The sequence below is a fragment of the Cyprinus carpio genome, chromosome A9 (assembly GCF_018340385.1).
Source record: "Cyprinus carpio isolate SPL01 chromosome A9, ASM1834038v1, whole genome shotgun sequence".
Classification (NCBI taxonomy): Eukaryota; Metazoa; Chordata; class Actinopteri; order Cypriniformes; family Cyprinidae; genus Cyprinus; species Cyprinus carpio.
The window spans coordinates 19306330-19327095 of record NC_056580.1 but is presented as its reverse complement, the minus strand read 5'-3'; the positions used below and the strand labels follow the sequence as shown (position 1 = coordinate 19327095).

General features: G+C 36.4%; 1 protein-coding gene across 1 annotated transcript in view; it reads left to right on the top strand.

Annotated features, from left to right (window-relative positions):
- Positions 1 to 216: 216 nt before the first annotated feature.
- mao (monoamine oxidase) overlaps positions 217 to 20766 on the top strand; it is a 30860-nt gene continuing 10310 nt past the window's right edge. The window contains exons 1-3 of the mRNA XM_042763983.1: positions 217 to 368; positions 14327 to 14421; positions 14858 to 14995. Coding sequence (XP_042619917.1) covers positions 272 to 368; positions 14327 to 14421; positions 14858 to 14995 — 330 coding nt within the window. The 5' untranslated portion in view covers positions 217 to 271. The remainder of the gene's footprint in view (positions 369 to 14326; positions 14422 to 14857; positions 14996 to 20766) is intronic.

Sequence of the window (20766 nt, the reverse complement as noted above, 5' to 3'; positions counted from 1 at the left end):
AGATTTTTAATCAAAATAATCAACTTGAATGATTTATTTTCACACAAAATATGTTGCTCCATTAATGTTCAGTACAACGTATATATATTTTTTTCTGCAATTATACATTTTTGGCGCAGCGAATAGCACATTTTTTTTCTTAAGGTGGGCCTTTAGCTCCGTTGTACCCTACTGTAGATGGGAGCTTCCGTGCATTTACCCTAGTGCTCTTCTAATCTGTCATTCCCAGTGATAGTAGGCGGGGGCGGGGCTCAGAATGCTTTGAACACAGATGCTGAGCGGCTCTTCTGCTCTGAGCGTCAGTGAGGCGAACAGCACCATGACTGCGAACGCATACGATGTGATTGTGATTGGCGGAGGCATCTCAGGTTAGTGTCATCAAAATAGCGCATAAAACTTCATATAATCTCATTACAATTAACGCACTCTTAAAGTAACTTTATATCACTGAAGATTACAGGCTGATGATAGTAATAATGAGTTATGATCGTCGTTATTGAGTAAATAAGGCGCGCGACAGACCCTTGCTGAACGACTATTTCATTTCCTAAGCTTAAATGCCTTGTAACAACAATGTACTAAGGCTGCGTTTAAAAATAATAATGCATATTTACGTTTTAAATAGGACAGTGTTAGTTTGCCAAAAGGACGGGCTAGTTCTGCAGACTTCAAGTAAATTTGTTCGCGATGTCACCTGAGCTTGCTTTTCCACTTCCGTGACATGATTATTTCATATTCATAACGCCAGGGGCAGAGACAGTTAAAAGACATGCAGCAGTCTGTATATACATAACATGCCCATTAACTTTTTTATACTCAACAGCAAGATTTGAGTTTAAAATATACGTTTGTGTATAAGAGCAAGTGTATATATTTTTTTTACCCTATACGTTTACCCTCACTAGCTCATTTAGAAAAGTCCTGCAATGACAAATTATACGAAAAAGCACACATATTTCATAATTTCTACAGTTAGTCTAACATCTAGTCTAGTCTGCATGTATAATAATTATAGCCTAGTGTATATTTTTGTTTATATGTGTCTAATGAATGGAGTACTTGATTCTGATTGGTCGATATCTGCATTCATCTGATCATTTAAACGTGTGTTATTGTTTTATGTCTCTAATAATTTTAACTGAATAATTTAGCTCAATCAATATTTCATGTCCATATATTTTATTTGAAAAAGATCTATAAAAATAATAGTCTTGTTAGATGCAACAGGTTCTTAAAACATGGGCTTTTCACACTATATTTAAGGCTATCTTATGTGGAATGACATTGTATACTCAATTTAAAACTATTTAATATTTTATTATTTTCTAATTATTATACATGCTGCTTTAATCGCCTCAGAGATATTTCAAGATACTTCATAAAATATATTTTCTTTTAAAAATGTATTTGTCACACTCCAAGACCATTTAAAATGAACTGGAAAATGCCCAAATAGTATTTAAAAAAATAATCCAAAATTATTTTTAATCCAAAAACTACCCACGTACTAACTAGTGTGAAACATAGCTTTGAATAATGTATATAGTTTATTTTACATAGATTGCAGAGAGATTTATGAATATATTGCACTACAATAGGATGTAGTATTGATTAGAAAATACTATGTGATAAGGAATCTGTATCAGTCAGTCCTAGAATGTGACCTATTTTTTGTAGAGCAGCATGAAAGCACAGCATAATGTCCTTATGGTTATGACCTGACAGGAAATTCCATTTACTTTGTGCAAACTGACTTGTTCCCACAGTGAATATGCATTATTATTATATACAGGCATGACAATTTAAACCCAGCTCAGAGGGAGTGCACACTGGATAAAATCTTTCTTGTGTAAGAACAGCATTCTTGGAGACAGAATTGAGCAATTGAGCATCAAGATGTCCTCCTGATAACCTGCTCGAAATGTTATTTCTAATTATTCAGACTTTTTCGACAGTTTCAATTTTATATGATATGCAAAAATCTTTTTCACAAAATCAAGTCAGATGTTTTATTCTATATACTGTAGTTAATTCTGTGTCTATTTGCAGTGTAGCTCTCAGTTTCATATCTCCTGACCTTTATAGACTACTGATTACTCAAACCCAAACATTGTTTCAGAAAATGAACATGTGTGCTGTGCACTGAACCAATCATACATCTCTGCTTGAAAAAAGCTAATGAATGTTATCACTCAATATTATGTAACAAGGCCACACATTGTGCATCATGGACCCAGTATTATCCAATCCTGAATAGAACCCTTTCCACATCAGGACTGACTCTCTGCCAAGTTTCTAGGAGTCAGTGTTAAACAGACTGCACTTTTGAGTCTGTAAAACATTTGTCATTAATGCATGTGTGCTATATTGCACATCATCGGTAGTGTGAGATTAGTTACATACACATTCACTCTCTGTTCAAAGGTGCAGTGCAATTCATGCAATGTTATGTTTCATGATATGCATTATCTGATTTGTGCACTATTGCATTTTTTTAAAAATGTTGCAGTTTCTGTGAATAGGATCCAGATATGACTGCATATGACACATGAGAGACAAAAGATGTTTTCTCTCAGATTGGCTGTCATCGTACACCTGTTGAATATGCAGATGTTTTCCACCTGTTGGCCTTTGAAAGAAATCAGAGTTCCTTCTTATTTTAACCAAACTTTATAAAGTGGGTTGAAAAGAAATGCAACATTGCTTCGGGGACCTTTTAATAACGACCCAGCACTCCCTGCAAATCCAATTACGATTTACAAAGCCACCTGAGGTGCACAGGGAGACAGCACATTGGCAGAGGTGGTAAACAAAACTGACAACTCATTTTTATGCTCCCTGGGATCCAAGAACACATGACAGCAAATGTGTATTTGTGTCTGTTGTCAAGCGCCATAGGGGCTGTGCTTGACATAGAAGAGAGATAACTGATGCCTTTCCGCTAAACAATGGAAATGACACCTTTACTCTTGTGACCTTATTGTTTCATGTCAACAACTGAATTAAATTGTCACAGTTTACATTTTATTTCCATGGTTAAAGACAAAGTGTGTCATTTCCTACAGCTCTAACAGTAGAGAGCTAGCATGCCAAGGTCATGGGGCTGATTTCCATGGAACGCATGAACTGACAAAATAAATGTTTTAGTCACTTTGCATAAATGTACATTTAAAATTAAATTTACCGAACTGGATAGGAACTATATTTTCTAAAATATGAGTGGCTCCTTCCTGTGAAAACATTGCTGTCATGATCCTAGAATGTTTTTCATGGTTGTCAGCATGTTATCATGTGGTTGTTCTGGTTGCCAGGGTGTTGTTAGGTTATTCCTTACTTGCCCCAAACAACAGAGCCAGTGTTTCTATTACAAATGATCTCTAAAGGAGAGTCTCAAGCCAGAAACAGTATGGGTTTTAGTGGATTTTTTGCTCATTTAAAATAAAAATCGTAAATTTAGCTGTTTAGAAAAGTTATTGCACACATCTTCTCAATTAGTCGATGAGGTTAAGATATCGTTAAAGTCCATAGTGCAAATTGTGAGGGACAAGTTCCACGGCTAGTTAATTGTTTGCATTTAGAGATTGTTTCAAATCTCTCACCCTCTGTCATTGGTCAGAAAAACAGATAGTCCAGCCCCAACCTCATACCATTGGGTGTACCAGTGCTGTACTGATCGAGATGTCCAAATTTACATTTACATTTAATCATTTAGGAGACGCTTTTATCCAAAGCGATTTACAAATGAGAACTATAGAAGCAATCAGACCAACAAGAGAACAACAACAGTATACAAGTGCCATGACAAGTCTCAGTTAGTCTAGCAAAGTACACTTAGCTGTCAGAAACAGTTTGACAATTGAACAACCTGCAAGTGTTCAAATAACAAAAGCATTAGGGAGTTGTTTTGCTCAGAACTCTAGTAGGTCTCAGCAGAAGATCTCATGGGTTGTGCAAGTGGAGGGCAAGAATTCCACATCTAATTGTGGAGGTTGTTTACGCTGAAGCTTCCTGGTGAGTGTCCTGCTCTTGCTAAAAAACTTTGGCATTCCTGTTTTGGAAGTCAGCCAGGAAAGTCCAGAAACATGGAGATTCACAGGCCATGTCAGAATGGGCTACTTTTACATTATGGTTTTGTGCTTATTGACACATTATGTATACATATACCTATTAGTAAGTGTTTTTGCAACAATGGCTTTGCAAAGATATATACTACCATTCAGAAGTCTAGGGTCAGTATGATCATTTATTTATTTACTTTTATTCAGCAAGGACACATTGAATTGATCAAAAGTGACAGTAAAGACATGATGTTACAAACGATTTGTATTTCAAATTAATCAATATTATAAATCAAAATAAATCTTTATTAAGCAGCTAACTGTTTTCAACATTGATAATATAAGAAATCTTTTGGGATATTGGAATGATTTCGCTGTTGGCATCACAGAAATAAATAATATTGTAAAATATATTGAAAAAGAAAACAGTTATTTTAAATGTGACTAATATTTCACAATATTACAGTTCTTTCTGTATTTTTGATTGAATGAATGCAGCCTTGCTGAGCACAAGAGACTTGTTTAAAAAAAAACATTAAAAACATAACCAACCCCAAACCTCTGATAGGTAGTGGGCAAAAAAACTTTGGACAGACGTTCTCTTCCTGTCCGAGTGGGGAGATATTGCACAGAATTAGCTGTAAAATAAACCAGACTTTATGCTGCTGTATTTGCTTAAAGGTGTCATATGATGCGATTTCAATTTTTTCTTTCTCTTTGGAGTGTTACAAGCTCTTGGTGCATAAAGAAGATCTGTAAAGTTGCATAGACTAAAGTCTCAAATCCAAACAGATACACTTTATAAAAGTTAAGCGTCAACCACACCCCCCTAAAACGGCTCGTTCTAACATGCCCCCACATGTCTATGTCACGATGTGGGAAGATTTGCATAACACCGCCCAAATGTTCACGCAAAGAAAGAAGGCATAACTTTGATTCTCGCTGTAGTATTGTTGCTACCGCTGCAGCCATTGTAGAGATGCTGTGTGTTTCACTGTGAAAGCGTTCCAAAAGTGGAAGATATCCGCTTCGTCATGCCTAGAGCTGATCCGTGCTGGTAGCTGAGGAAATACATCAACTTCGTGCTGTGATTCGCCAGATTGGCTTTCACCATGGACAAAGCAGAGTCCAGCCCGGGGTCGTCACACGTGGTTGCCCGCCAGCCACGCCGTTCTCAAGCCCACTGGCCGCCGCTCACTCAGCCCGCCGGCCCTTTCTCATTCTAGGCCGCAGTCTGTTCCTCAGTTCGAACTTTGCAAGGACAGTCTGACGCTTCTGACTCACAGCCTGTAAATAAGTTTTTTAAATATTTAAAGAATTTGCCACTGATGATTCAAACGTGAGTTTTGAGTAGTGTAGAGTAGCGCTTGTTGTTTATCATTTCTCCAGACATGGTTTTATGTTTACGCAGCGTGATACGCAACGCAACATTTAAAAAGACAGTATAAGTCATTATAAACAGTAATTATGTCCCCACTGGATGCAACAAATGCCTTGTTTATAATGGGTTTTACTGTTTTTGTCTTGTCGCGCCAGTTAAGGGGCGTAACATTTCCGTCACACGCTTGAGGTATTCAGCCAATCACAACGCACTGGATAGCTGGCCAATCAGAGCACACCTCCTCACTTTTCAGAACAATTAGCTTTGCAAAAATCAACACGTTTCATAAAGGCGGGGCATAGAGGAGCAACAATAATGTACATTATGTGGAAAGTAATGTGTTTTTTGAACTTTAAACCACATAAACACATTGCATTACACCAAATACACAACATAATATTCTTTTTAGCAATGTCATATGAGCCCTTTAAAGTTAAACTTTTCTCAACTTTGTCATCTCAGACACGGCCACATTGCCAGGTGTTGCAGTCACTCATGTTCTTGAAAATTGCCAGCTGTCTTCGACAAGACTTTTGGTTGCTTTGTCATTGCAATTCACAAATGTGTCAGTGCCTCTTTAAAATGAAGGAAACAGTGTTTATTCCAGTATTAAATACAGCTGTAGATCTCTGAAGGTCAGTGAAAACCAATTGCAAACATTGATTTTTAGAGCTCAGCATGTTTTGTTGCATTTAGAATCAACAGTGCTTTCATTCTTTAATATCTCCAGTCACTCTTTTTATTATCCTTTTTAAAATTGTGGTAAACCAAACATATGAACTTGGAAAAACATGTCTACATAGTCCTAGAGCTAGGGAAATACTCAGATGCCTAAATGCCTTTTTTGCAGTGTCCTCTAAGCTTGTGTAAACAAACGTCATTGGTCTGTTTTTTTTTCCCCTCTGAGCTGAGCAGAAAGGGGCCTGACTCCAGCTTGACTGGCTTTGTTATGCAACTTAAGATAATACTGCTCTGTTCCTCCCTTAGATGAACAACTGTCCTTGGGGTTGCCAGGAGAACATGCCATTTCGCTGATCTCTGTGTAATTGCTTTTCAATAATGCATCCAAACGTCAATGTTGCAGCCTATTGGAGAAAGCAATTGCTTCTAGAAGAGCATGAAGCATCAAGAACTATGCTCGCTGTCACGTACATGTTTTTTCAAGTGATTATTTGCTGCATTAAATTCAAGAAAACCTCCTTTCCTTTGCATTGGATTGTCTTGGTGCATATTTAAATTGGAGAAAGGAATGAATCATGCTTTAATGTAGACAGAAAAATAGATTCAACTTCCTGTATGCAATTATTTGCAGGTCATAGGCCCAAGCATGTTACAGCTGCACAGCTAGGGTTAGAGAGCGACCACAAATTTTGTTCTCTAGTTTTAAGGATATTTAGATATTGGTACTGGACAACGATACAACTATTTAATGTAGTGTGTGATATCTTCAAGTATCTCTTTGATTCGGTGAAGGTAGTTAACTGCTCTTTTAGGGTCAATCTTGGAGATGTACATTTCTTTCATTTTATTTCATACCTTTAAACAGGAATGCACAAAATATTAGTACCATTGGTTTTTATTTTTAATAATGTATTTATTTATTTATTTTTTTATATCAGCTGATATTGTATATATAATTGTTAATGCTCATTCTTATGTATTTTTACATTGATTAGTTTACTTTTCTTATGTCATCTAATGTTCAATTAAATCTTTAAAAACACCAATCATTTTAATAATGCTGTCCAATCTAATCTTTAGCATAATATCAGAATGATTATTCTATTATCATTTTATACTGTATATTATAATATATAAATTCATTTGTAGAATTTAAAACCATTCTTTTTAGTTTATTTTTAATTTATTTAGACAAAATAGTACAGTTTTGATATTGAACGTTGTTATCGGCATAACATGAAAATTATCCGTTTATCGGTATTGACTTAAATTATTATATCGGTCCATTACTACCTTTTTTAATAAGTCAACAAAACTCTCTCAAAGTTCTGGTTACTTTTGTCTTGGGGAATGAATGACAAATGAGCTGCTTGCTAAAGCTGACATTAGCATTTTAATTGAGAAATTCCTTGAGGGATGAACCACAGATTTAAAGGAGGCCTGTGTCACCTCCATGGCTTAGTGACTGTTAATGTGTTGTGATAATGTGATTGGCAATTATCACCACAGCTGACAGACATAGCCTCTTAAATGTGATTCTTCTTGGTCTGTAATTGTAGGTTTTATCAGGGTGTGTAAGAGTGCAATCAAAGCAATTCGATTTAGATTGTAGCATTAACACAAATGGCTATTTGTAATTTGATAGAGTTCTAGACCTGACCTTTCAAAGGAACAGAGTTGCAAACTAACCCTGGCTTATATTGGAAAAGACATATTGATGCAGAGAAAAGGTGTGGATGCTTTTACCAAAGTCTTGAGAACAAAAATTTAAATAATAGTTATTTCCATTTTTCATATTACTTGTTTGCATTTTAATCAATTGCATGCTTGAATTGAATATTTAAATTATGCATGCATATTTAGTTCTAGATTTCAGTATGGGTGCAAATGATAGACTTCATGAAAAATTGTTTTAATGCTCATTTTAGTTGAATGTAGAAGGTTTGGTGGTCAACTGCAGCATATAACATTTATCCTTTGCAACAGGAGAAAAGTGAATAACCCTGTTCTTACAGGATAAATTGATGCTGCATAAGATCAAGATCAGGCCTATAAGCTAGTATGTTGTCTGATTTACTGTATTTACCTTTAGTTTGATGTCTTACTGAAAAGCCTAACCTTGTTATGTCATGTCAATTAGAGCAAGAGTGCACTGCAGATTCTTGTTCTCAGTGAATACAAGGCGGTAATTGGTATAGATTTACCTTTGCCAAGCGACTGGATCTTTATATGTTCTGTTGCCACGGAAACTCCATCCAGCCTCAGACTCTTATTTCCCAGTAAATGGCCCCCTGAACCAGCCCCAACTAAAGCAGTGAATCCAAAATATGTTGTTCTTTCACGATCAGCTAGGTGAGAATGAGAAATGAATTGGGTGGAAAATAAAGGATTAAATGAAGAAAACAAAGACATTGAAGGAATGTATATGAAACTTTCACAGTCAGAGACAAGCTCTTTGATCTCCCAGAATTCTCTTCAAGGGAAGTGTGACCTTTTCCTCAGAGATTTGACGATGAAGTTGGTGTCATATCTTCTCCATATGTGGTGGATATTAATCTACTGCATGCAACTCAAGTCTTTATCATTTAAACTAAATTATTTTGCTAAACGTACATGTCCTATAGAGCAGTGAGGTATATCATAATTCAGACTTTATTTAGAGCCACTTCCTATAAAATAGTAGCTAGCTATGCAATGTGTCATTTTACACTCAATTATTACTGTATCATTTGGCGACAATGCTAGTCTTAGGTTTTTATTATTAGTCCTTTTGCTTATTTTACAAACCTTCTAGGGACTGTATTTCAGAGGCTGGCCGTTTGTATAACTGTATCATGATTCATGGCTTGATCTTTTAAGCTCATTTGTCTTGGCAGAATTTAACCAGATTGACTGCTTAAACTTAATCGTCAGCTAGATTGTTAGCTACTGTTTTAATGTCTCCCACAGTATGTTTGACCAAATTTAGAACATGAATAACTGCAACTTTGATACTCAGCCTGTAAGGACAATTCATCCAAAAATAATAGCTCTGCAATTATTTACTCTCCTTTATATTATTGTCGACACTTATCTGGCAGTTGTCAGTTTTGCATCATACGTGTCCATCATTTCCTCAAGAACAAAAGAGATGGTGATTGTGAAAACAATAATTATTTGTGTTAAGAAGTTTGCACAATGTTTTTGATTTAAGGAATGTGTGGTTAAAGTCACGATGAAATGAAAGTAGCAGCAGATCTTTTCTTTCGTATTGTGGCCTACATTCAAGTGAAAAAAGGATGTCCAACTCTGAGACGCAGTTGAATGTCTGATGCACAGATGTTGGCCCCTACTGAGAGAAGAAACATGAATGTAACCCAATGCATGCCCTTACCAAAAAGGAGTATACTTCAAGTTTATTTTATTAAGTATACTTAAGTAAAGTTCAAGTATATTTTTAAGTATACTTTATGTAGCAAGTATACAAATATCAGTGTTCCAGCAGTATACTTGTAAGTGTACTGTTTCAATACTCCTTGGGACTAAATTGGCCCACTTTCTAGTATACAAAAGTATACTTTTAAGTATACTTTAAGTATAACAGTAGCAAACTTTGAGTACACAACTGGTTTACCCTGTACTGGAATTATACTAAAAGTTAACTTATAAGTATACTGACAGTTTACTAATTAAATACTTTGTACACTTTGAAGTATAGTCTCAGTAAACTACTAGTTTAGTAGTTTTATACTGCAAGTATACTCATAAGTTTACTTTAAGTGAACTTTACATCATACCCCCATTTAGGTTTTAATTTGTATATATTTTGTTATATGAATACCTGAACATACAAAACATCCAAAGAAAGAACAGGGTATCTGCTTGTAAACAAAAACATTTTATTCTAGCTTCATGCATTCTTTTTTTAAACACTTTAATGTGGGTGAGTTTCATAAAAAAAAAAAAAAAAAAAAAAAAAAAGAAATAACATTTGAACAAAAAGCTGAAAAAAAGACTATGAAATGGATTCAGAATGATAATCAAAACGTAGATGGAGTCGATCAACACCCCAAAGCTTGACCGGTTGACATTGTATTCCATAACGTTACAGTTTTGATGCTGTTTCATGTCAGATGATTGTGTTAGATTACATGTGTTAGTATCTGTTGTTTCTTTTTCTTATTCACTTGTGTTTTTTGGAAATTCTGTACAGAAGATGTGTACTAGGGGCCTCTACCGTATAACAATAAAAATATGAATTCTAGAAGCACAAGTATAGCTCAAATATACTTAGACTTTTTGTGAGTCTAAGTCAAGTATACTTAAATGTCATTTTAAGTATATTTCTAAGAAATACATGAAGCCCATTTCTGAGAAGTACATAAAAAAGTAAATACTTTCCTATTTTTAGTTTAAAAGAAGTATACATTTCTTAGAAGTACATAAAAAGTAAACTAAAGTAAACTAAAAGCATACTTTCCTATTTTTAGTTTAAAAGAAGTATACTAATAGCACACTTGAATAAACTTCTTTTTCGTAAGGGTGTGTACTTAGACTAACAATCAAAATATTTTGCAGACTGAACACAAGAGCGTGGCCTGTGTGAATGGCCCCAAGTCTACAATTGTGATCTTATAAAAATCAAGCAGAAATCTTAACGCTTGACCACACTTTGGGATTTTTACTGTGTGTGCTTTTACTATTACTGTCTCCAGTGTTTATTGTAAACATGTTTTTTTTATCAAACTGTGAGCTAAGCTTCATTTATGTATTCAGTTCCATATGTGTTTGTGTGTTCAGTTGGCAGTGGTAGAGTTCAGTCAGTGTGTTCCCTTCAGTTCTGCACTTGAGTGACAAAGACCACAGCTACTATTGTGCTTCTGCCAACTTCAAGTTTTTTTCTTCCTTTCCTGACCATTTTATGTCTCTGAAAGAAGAAAATATATACTTGTGAGCCAGCCTTCTCAAACAGACCAAACTTTCTCAAGAGAGCTTTTTATGTTAAAATATTTTCAATTCAGCCATGCAGTGACAAATGGAATAATAATCACAACGTACAGATCATATAATATTTTATAGACATAGAACTCTCAAATATGTGTGTTAGTGAGTATGACTGTTTGCACTGTCCTTGATATGGTATCATCAGGAATTGGCTGGAGTTTGATTGACAGGCGATCAGACCAATCATAATGTCGAATCTGCCATTTTGTCCGACAAACAAACCAGAAAGGAGAATAGATTTACGTTGGTGGACTTAAACTTGAAAAATGGTGTGTATTGATGTCTTTTTGCGGTTGAAACAAGATACCTTCTAATGTTCATTCATGTTTATTTATAACTAGTAAAAAGGAAGAGATGATCGGCCAGTGAACTGAGCCAGTACAGCTATCTGTTATGGCACATTAAAAACATCTGTTGGTGCGTGGTCAGTCTCCTCTTTGCTCCGCGATGTATTTTTCACTGCGTGAGAACATGATGTGTGGCATGAGAGCGGCATGGCTTGTCTGATGTAGCAACAGTAACTAAGGGGACAGGTCTCTGCGAAAGGTCAATTGCATAAACTTGTGATATATGAGACTGTGTTTAATTGGATTGTCCATCTCTTTGGGATGAGACTTGAATACCTCCTACTCACGCCACCTGTTTAAATAATCAGGTTTCACTGCAACGTATATGACTGCATGCTCATTTATTGTTCTCGGCTTTGTTCAGACTGGCCTTTTTTTGCTTTGTTTTTGTTGGAGTCTGAGCACCGAAAACATTAAATTTCAATGTTTAAAAAATCAATGAAGTTGTAAAATGTTACTTTTGTTTACAATGTGAATTCAGCATCATGGTGAAAAGCCATGATGGACATCAGCAGAGACAAAATGACCAGGTTTCATCTTCTTTTTCCACACTGACAGCCCCTCTCAGTTAGTGTATGAGAGTCTCTTGATATTGTGCTGATGGATTTCTATAGTAACTGATGTATACGTGTAATATTATCTACGCTGTCTGAACAAACAGATCAGATTTCATCACTTGCTAAATAGATAGTCAATCCTAAATATTGGATTTGAAAACCAAATTGCCTTTGTGAGTAGTGTGAACAAAGCCTTATAGGTTTATACTGGATTTCTTTCTAGCTCTGTGGCTCAGCCAAAACATCATTTAGAAAAAAACAATCATTTCAAACCTGTCAGATATCAGACTTCACAGCTGTGGCCAGGGACTGTAGGCCTCTGCGGTTTCTTTTGTACAGTGGGTATATAGAAAAGAATCACCCCCTTTAAAATTATCAAATTTTGTTGCTTTGCAGCCTGAAATGAAGGTGGACACAGTTTTTGTATCCATCCAAGTGCAACTTACTGTATAACATCCAAGTGAAAGATATAACACCAACATGTCAGAAAAAAAAAAAAAAAACAATCACTCAAAAAAAAAAAGGTTCACCCCTCATAAATGTATGACTTGTAAACTCAATCAGGTGAAGCTAATCACCTTCTCAATGGCACACAAAGCCATCATTTGACTTTCAACTGTGATCAGCTGTGGTCATTTTGATTAACTCAGCATTAAAAGAGCTTTCCTGGAGCATTTCAGTCCTTGGTAGTGCAGCTGAAGCAAACAATCAGCTATGGGTTGAAAGACACTGTCAAAAGATCTCCGCGATAAAGTTGTGGACAGGCACAAGTCAGGAGAGAAAAAAAAAAAATTCAAAGGCTTTATCAATTCCTAGAAGCACAGTGAAGTCGTTTATTATTAAGTGGAAGGTATTTGGTAAAACACAGACCCTCCCTGGATCAGGACATCTCTCCAAACTGGATGAAAGAGCCCGGCGGAAACTGATCAGAGAGGTGACCAAGAGGCCTACAGCAACTCTAAAGACATTGCAGGAATTTATGAGAAAGAGGTGGTTATTGTGTGCATGTGACAATTCTTCATAAATGTGGCTTGTATGAGACGGTTGCAAGAAAAAATCCACTCCTCAAGAAAGTCCACATGCAGTCACGGCTGAGCTTTGCCAAAACACACCTTGCAGATTCTGAGGCAGATGAGACTAAAATGTAATTATTTGGCCTCAACACCAAACAATATGTCTGGCGGAAATCCAATACAGCTCACCATCCAAATAACAGCATTCCTACAGTAAAGCATGGAGGTGGTAATGTCCTGTTCTGGGGGTGTTTCTCTGTAGCAGGGACTGGAGCACTTGTCAGGATAGAAGGAAATGGATGAGGCAAAATAACGTCAAATTCTTGAGGAAAATCTGCTGCCCTCTGTCAGAAAGTTGTCAATAGAGAGAAGCTTTACCTTCCAACATTACAATGACCCAAACACACAGCAAAACTGAGCACACAGTGGTTGAAAGAGAAAAAGGTGAATGTCCTTGCATGGAGTAGTCAGAGCCCAGACTTAAACCCCATGAAAATCTGTGGAATGACTTGAAGACTGCAGTCCACAAACGATCGCCATCAAATTCTGTTTTTTTTTTTTTTTTTTTTTTTTTCTGACATGTTGGTGTTATATCTTTCACTTGAATGTTATAAGTTGCACTGAGTAAATGCAGCTGGATAAAACAAAATCTGTGTCTGTCTTCATTTCAGGCTGCAAAGCAACAAAATGTGATTCTTTTCTATACCCACTTTATCTGTGTTATTTCAGAGAGCATGTGTGTTAGTAGCACTGTGTGATGTGAGTCACTGTCGACCACAGAACCCAAATGCTGGAGAGTGTTTAAGATGTTTGACCCGTGTGTTTGGGTCAGCTGTTAGTCTGCCAACTTCTCTGCTTATCAAAGGCAGTTTGTAGTATTATATAAACTTCCAAGGTCATGCTTTGACCTCAGATGTTCTCTGCTGCATTGTCACATCACTGTGGCTGTAACAGAATTTTAGAAAACAGGTTAATCTTTTTCTTTATTTTTAGTTTGACAAGCCATTTTAAGCAGTGACACTGAATTATCAAGATGTGTAATGTGGTATACTCCATCTGAAACTGTATTAAACTTTTATCTAAATGTTGTTTTTCCAATCACATATTGTTTCACTGTTTCTAGATGTTCTAGAACCTTTAATATTATCAGGACAGGAACAGTTTGAAGTTCAAATTCATTTCCCTCTCTCTCTCTCCTCATCATCTCCTGAATAAAAATAAGTTTTCTTAAAGACCAATCTGATATTTTTACATATTCCATGTCTACTTAATCTTACAGTCTGCATTTTACATTCCCAATTCACAGGTCTGAGTGCCGCCAAGCTGTTGGTGGAGAGCGGCCTGAATCCTGTGCTCCTGGAAGCCAGAAATCGCGTTGGTGGAAGAACCTACACTGTTCAGGTAAGATAGTCATCTAAAGCAAATAAAATTACTGCATTGTACGACACATGGTCTGCTTTTATGTGTGATATGAACATGAGTCTGTTGACTATAGTCACAACTAGGGGTATTCGATACAATAATATCATAATTATTTGTTTAATAACTTACTGACGTTATTGATTCTCACATACACTCCTTGTGATGCAGTGTCTGTGCTACTTCTGCACTGCAAAAATGGATATAGTTGATACTGGCTTAATGTGATTGATAACAGTGTCTTATTATTCTAATCTAAATGTAAGAATTTGCCTATGGAAGGGAAGGGAATCTGCTGTCTTTGCATGCATATTCTAACACTTCCTTCTTGTTTTTCCTTTTTTGGTCTCAGCATGCCCTGTTGAAATTTTAGTTACTGTTTCATTGTGAATCTGACACAAATTTAGTTTGGTTTCAGAATAAGGAGACGAAATGGGTGGATCTGGGAGGAGCGTACATTGGGCCCACTCAAAACCGCATCCTGAGAATAGCCAAACAGTACGGCGTGAAAACATACAAAGTCAACGAGGAGGAGTCTCTGGTTCACTATGTGAAGGTAAACCTCAGTGAAGGCCAACACATGTAGTAGATTAGATTACCGAGTCAAGAGCAAAATATCTATGAAATTCAAACAAGATTTTTCCCCTGTCTCAAAATCCAGCTCTCTTCACAGCCCCAGGCCAGAGATTCAGCTAATAATACGGCCTTTTGTTTGAGCATACTCATGTCTTAATGCACAGGAAGTCAGAGCTAGCCCTGGTTCGCTCAGCTGAACCCTACTTCACATTAGTGTGCTGTGCCCAAGCCTGGAGATGCTAATCACTGCCTGAAGGAAGTCTGTAATATGGTTTCAGATGCTTGGAGTGGGTAAGAAGGCGGAACTCAAGAAACCAGCCTCCCCTCCTCCTGCCCCATATCCAGTTTGAGTAGACGCATCACTGCCCTTAGCACATGCACACTGCATGACCTTATTAGATTTGGCTGTAGATTCAGCGTCTTCTCCGCTCTGACCCTGCTATTACAGGAATAAATCACTGGATTCTTAGTACTGCTCTTTATCATGTGGGCTTTACTGCTTTCTGTGGTCATATTTCATAAGAAAAATACAGGTTGTTTTGAAGTTATCATGGTAAATCAAAAGGATTCTTGAGATGGAGACCAGCAAAGCGACAACTCACACATACTCAAGCAGGCAGTGTGCACAAAGGGAAAGGTCATGGTGGAGATTCATTGGAGTCTTCATTGTAGATTATGTCAGGATGGAACTGGATTTCATTTGCCGTGGAAAAGACCCTTTGGCATGTTTCCCATAATACTTTGCTTTCCCCAGCAGAAGAGTTTACTGTGTAACACCATACCATCACATCTATACATTATAAGTGTAAATATTTGGTTAATGCTGAATATTTATAAAAGCTGAAACTTTTAACTTTGCTTTCGGTCTTAATATCCTAAATCCTCTTAATATTAGAAATCAGGAATGTGTAAGTTGTAGAATCATGTTAAAGGGGTAGTTCACCCAAAAAATGAAAACTGTTGTTCTAAACCTATGACTTTTTTTTTTGTCTGTCGAACACAAAAGGAGACATTTTGCAGAATGTGCCGGTTGTTCTTTTCAGTTACAATAACTGGCGTTTTTAAGCTTTGAAAAACAGCAAAAACATAAAATATCATAAAAGTGGTCCAGATGATTATTCCATAATGCAAGTCATATGATAGCTAGTTGTTTCAGTGGTCAATTAAACGTGGCGAGTCAGTGAGCTGAATTTGAGATCAGTTTAATGCATCCTTGCTGAATAAAAAATATTAATTTCTTGTAAAAAAAAAAAAAAAAAAGATTCTTACTGACCCCAAATTTAAACAACAGTGCATGTTTGAGGAAATCACCTTCTGTCTTCCACTAACCCTTTAATTTATTTAATCTATTTATTTATTTATTATTTATTTATTTGTTTGTTTGCGAGCATGTTTTTGATCTTTTGAGCTACAGTACAGTGCCTCATATTGCCTGATATCATACAGTGCCTGGAGTCATTTGTATAAAAATACAACCCCTGCATTAAAAAAGCAATCCTTGGTTCCCATTCCTTGGTTTGTGCAGTTTGACAGAACAATCATTGTCAAGGTCAATGTCAAGCCAGCTGTTCCTTAACAGGCTTTGTCAGAATAAACCCAAAGGCACTAATGCAGAAGGAGGTAGACGCCAGGAAGAGGCTATGAACACATGTAGGCATATCTGATTGATTTCAAGGCTTTATTTGTTGAAGAATGCATCAGATTCAGACATCTGTAAGAGAGATGCTGTTCAGAGGCTCAAAGATACTACTTAAAAAAAAATAAAGGAGAGTCTCAAAGCTGCGCTACATAACATTTTCATTTGGCTTCTTAAATTCAACCAATACTGTTCCAGTCTGTCTTGATATAGGCTGCTTTTTAGTACGTGTTGTGATTTAAATAGAATGACTGCGAATGTGTCTCTCCTAATGATTAATGATGTGTGTGTTTGTGTTAGTGTATGTTCAGAAGGAGCCGTCCCCTCTCTCCTCATGCCATTATCTCCTGATCGGAGCATCCCTGTGGGTTACCATGGCAGCACTCCTCATCAAAAGACAATCGCTATCAGGATTGAGGGGACACACTCGCTTTCTCTCTGTCTCTCTTTCTCTCACGTTTTCTCACACCATGATGTCTGGCTCTGTCTTTTGGGATCAGGGGCGTTTCCCTCTCATAACCAGATCACTTCAGTCTTCAGATTTTTAATGCTGAGCTATTGCAAATGTCACATCAGAGAGAATTTTTACTGGTGATCAACCCACTAATTAATAAAGCCAGAGAACATTTTCCAGCTAAAATTGTGGGGTGGGGTGGGTGGGGGGTTGGGGTTAATAGGAATCCATGCGATCTGTAATTTAGTGTAAATTTTCGCAAAGATGGTTAGTCATGGGTATTCACTGTGTTGAGCAACGGAAAGCTGCTTGATTTGAAAGTGACTTTTGTGGGAGCTATGCTTTTTACATTGTTACACTATTGACAATTGACAATTTTTTTTATTTTGTGAAATGTGGCTGCACTTGAGTTGTTACAGGTCACTAACACAATTTTGCTTTGTCATTGAGGAATGAATTAATTAATTATTGATCTGGTCTGTTATTGACTTGAACAACTGTGGCATAATTCACCTTTTGAGTTTATCCTTAATATTATCAGACGACCTTCTGCTTTTGCTGAACTGTGTCCATTTTTTATGTCCATTTTTAGGTAGTTTTATCAGCCCCTCACTTAGCCAGTTAAATCTGCTTCTGCACTCTTTGTTGAAAGTTTACAACCGCTTTTATAGAATCACCTGTTACTCAGCAATCACGTATTGGCTTTGAGGCAGTATTAGCCAATAAGGGCCTTACAATGAGCAGACCATTTTATAATTAAGGTTAGCATGCAGTCAAGGCACCCGTGTAATCAGCTTTTCTGTAGCTGTAATCCCAAAGGCCAGACACAGTTTCCTCTGCCTTGGTCCATGAGGAACTCACATGCAACTGTGCTTTCAGGCAGCTTTAGCATATCAGTATGATTATGATTGAACAGTTGTGCAGTGTTGTTAAAAATTAATACAGCCTATTGTACAGCGTTAGCAGAACTGTGTATTTACATTAGTGGCAAAATTCTGAGCAATACTAATAAACCACATATACTTATTGTATATTAATGTTGTGGAATTACTTGAAATTACATTATTATTGTTTCTATTGCAATTAATTGTAATGATATGTAATATGCATATAGTTTTACTATTAATGCTTAAAAGTTGGTATTCCCAAATTTAAAAGTACAGTGTGCTATTTCAGAATCAGAAAGAGCTTTATTGCCAAGTGTGTTTACACACACAAGGAATTTGTCCTGGTGACAGAGGCTTCCAATGCTCAGACAGGTTGACAAGTAACAAAACATAGATAACAAAATAAAAATTAGTGAGTAAAAATAAAATATGTAAAAACATTACACAATAGACAAAAAGACAGTAGACAGTATATTGTATGTACAGATGTGCTTTATACAAATTATGCAAGGAAATGTGGATAGATGTAAGATCTATGCAACTAGCAGAACCAAACAGACCAAATATCCTAGGAATATACAGAGTATCTGTACCTTATCGGTTATTGATATTAGACATTTTTATATTGTATGTATATATAAATATATGTAAATTTAATGTTGCAATGCTTAAACTCACGGGTTGCATTTAAAATGATTGATTTTTAGTTTATTTATTTATTTATTTAGACAAAGTAGTGTTAGGATTTTAATATTGGTAATTTATTGGTTATCGATATAACAGCAAAACAATTATAAGCTTGTCTGTATAGGCCAATATCGGTGCAAAAAATGCAAAACATTGTGCACAGCTACTTAAAATAACTTCTTATTTAATATATTTTCATTCTGTAAAACGTCAACACTGTAACATACAGGCAAACAGAATATTACTTTGGAGGATGATACAATTGCTGTCGGACAGGATGTGGTCTCATTTCATTGATTGTAACCGAGTGGTGGGCAGCAGTGTGGATATAGAACAGTATGAGGTTAGTGATAGTAGAGAGACTTAGGTTTTGCTCTGGCTGAAAGGATATCATAAGAGATGCACTCCATCTCCCCACCGCAATTCCGTCACCATGGGAACAGACCTGTTGCTGGATGCTGAGCGATCCAGTGTCCTCTCCTGCGTTGGTCTGGCAGGCTCGTAAATGATATGGAAATATCATGGTCCCTTATTTGCTGAACATGTTTTCCTGTAGTGTTAGTTGTCTTAGAAATGCAAATGGCTAAATCACATTCAAAGGCAATAAGACTGCTAAATAGTAGTAAGGAACCATGAAGTCAGCTGGTCTGGCATCGTATTTTATTGTTGTTGTTTATTGTATTATGTGAGAGGACTATGATGTGTCATGTTGTTGTTGTTGTTGTTGTTTTTATGTTGTTGTTAGTCTGATCAAATGCCTGTTGATAATGCTGCAAATCATTTTCCCCAATGGGACAAATAAAGTTACCTTACCTTACCTTACCTTACCTAGATCATAAATTATGAAAGAACATTATACATATGCTTTTCTTTAAAACACAACTTAAGGCCAAGGAGACCATAATAGTAAGATACAGTATATGGGTTTAACTGACATTGTTGAAAAATGTCATGCATGTTTCCCATCAGAAGTGTATTTTAAATTTAAAATATATATATGTTTTATACTTCCTGTAGCGCAAACAATAGAGCATGGCACTAATGCAGAGGTCTTGGGTTCATCGGTTCGATTGCCAGGGAATGAACTGTATGAATTTAAACTTTAAACAGGGCTTGCATTTGGTATAAATTGGTATAAATTATCTTTTATACCAAAATGCATCACTGCCCTGCCCGACGGGCTATCTTAAGAACAGGGTTCAAAATGCAGCGTGGGTGTTTTATATGAATGTATCTCTGAAAGGAACTGACTGTCTTCAGAAAAGTTTTGATGGCATTTTCATTTCATCTTACCTGTAATGCCTGATAAAGTAGCATTTATGAAAGCAGCTATATTTCTGCCGTTTCAAAAGCTTGACCTAGTGGCAGAGAATTCATTTGCATTTTCAGTAAGCCCTTCTGCTGTTTTTGTTTAGATCAACATGAAAATCGACCAATGTTTTTATGCAGCAAGCACATAGCTGTAAGTGTGGAAGAAGTCAATGTATATATGTCGAATCGATAAATATAAACGTATGATCAAGCATGGTTCTTATAGTTTTAAAATGTTTTAAGTTCAGTTGCCTTTTTTATTAATATAATAGGATAGATTTGAACCCTGGAATGCTAAAAGAAAACTACCACTGGACGGCTAAGTAATGATTTCTTTCTTTAATTTTGGTCATGTTTTGTCTTGTTTAGGGCACTAGTTGAGCCAGAACTGACATAGTGCCCGCTCAGAAAAAGTAGGAGCATGGTGTCCCTTGCAGTGCTGACAAGTATTTTGCAAGAGTTTGATATTTGAGGTGTTCAATAATTTATCTGTCCTACTAAGTGCATTCTAGTCCTACCCAAAAACCACTCTGGTTCCCCTCAGATGTTTTCTGCGAGCAATAAAATGACAGGGTTTTCCAAAATGGTATGCTGAAAATGCACAAATTACTATGACATGACAAATTGCCTGGAATTGAACGCTGGACATCAAACCCAGGGGTATGTGAGAATCTTTCTAAGTGACAGGTCTTTGACTTTATCAGCAGTTTTGACTAGGTTGCCTGATTCAGTGCCGCGGTAACCTTTAGCATGCTTTCAACTGTCAATCTAGAGCC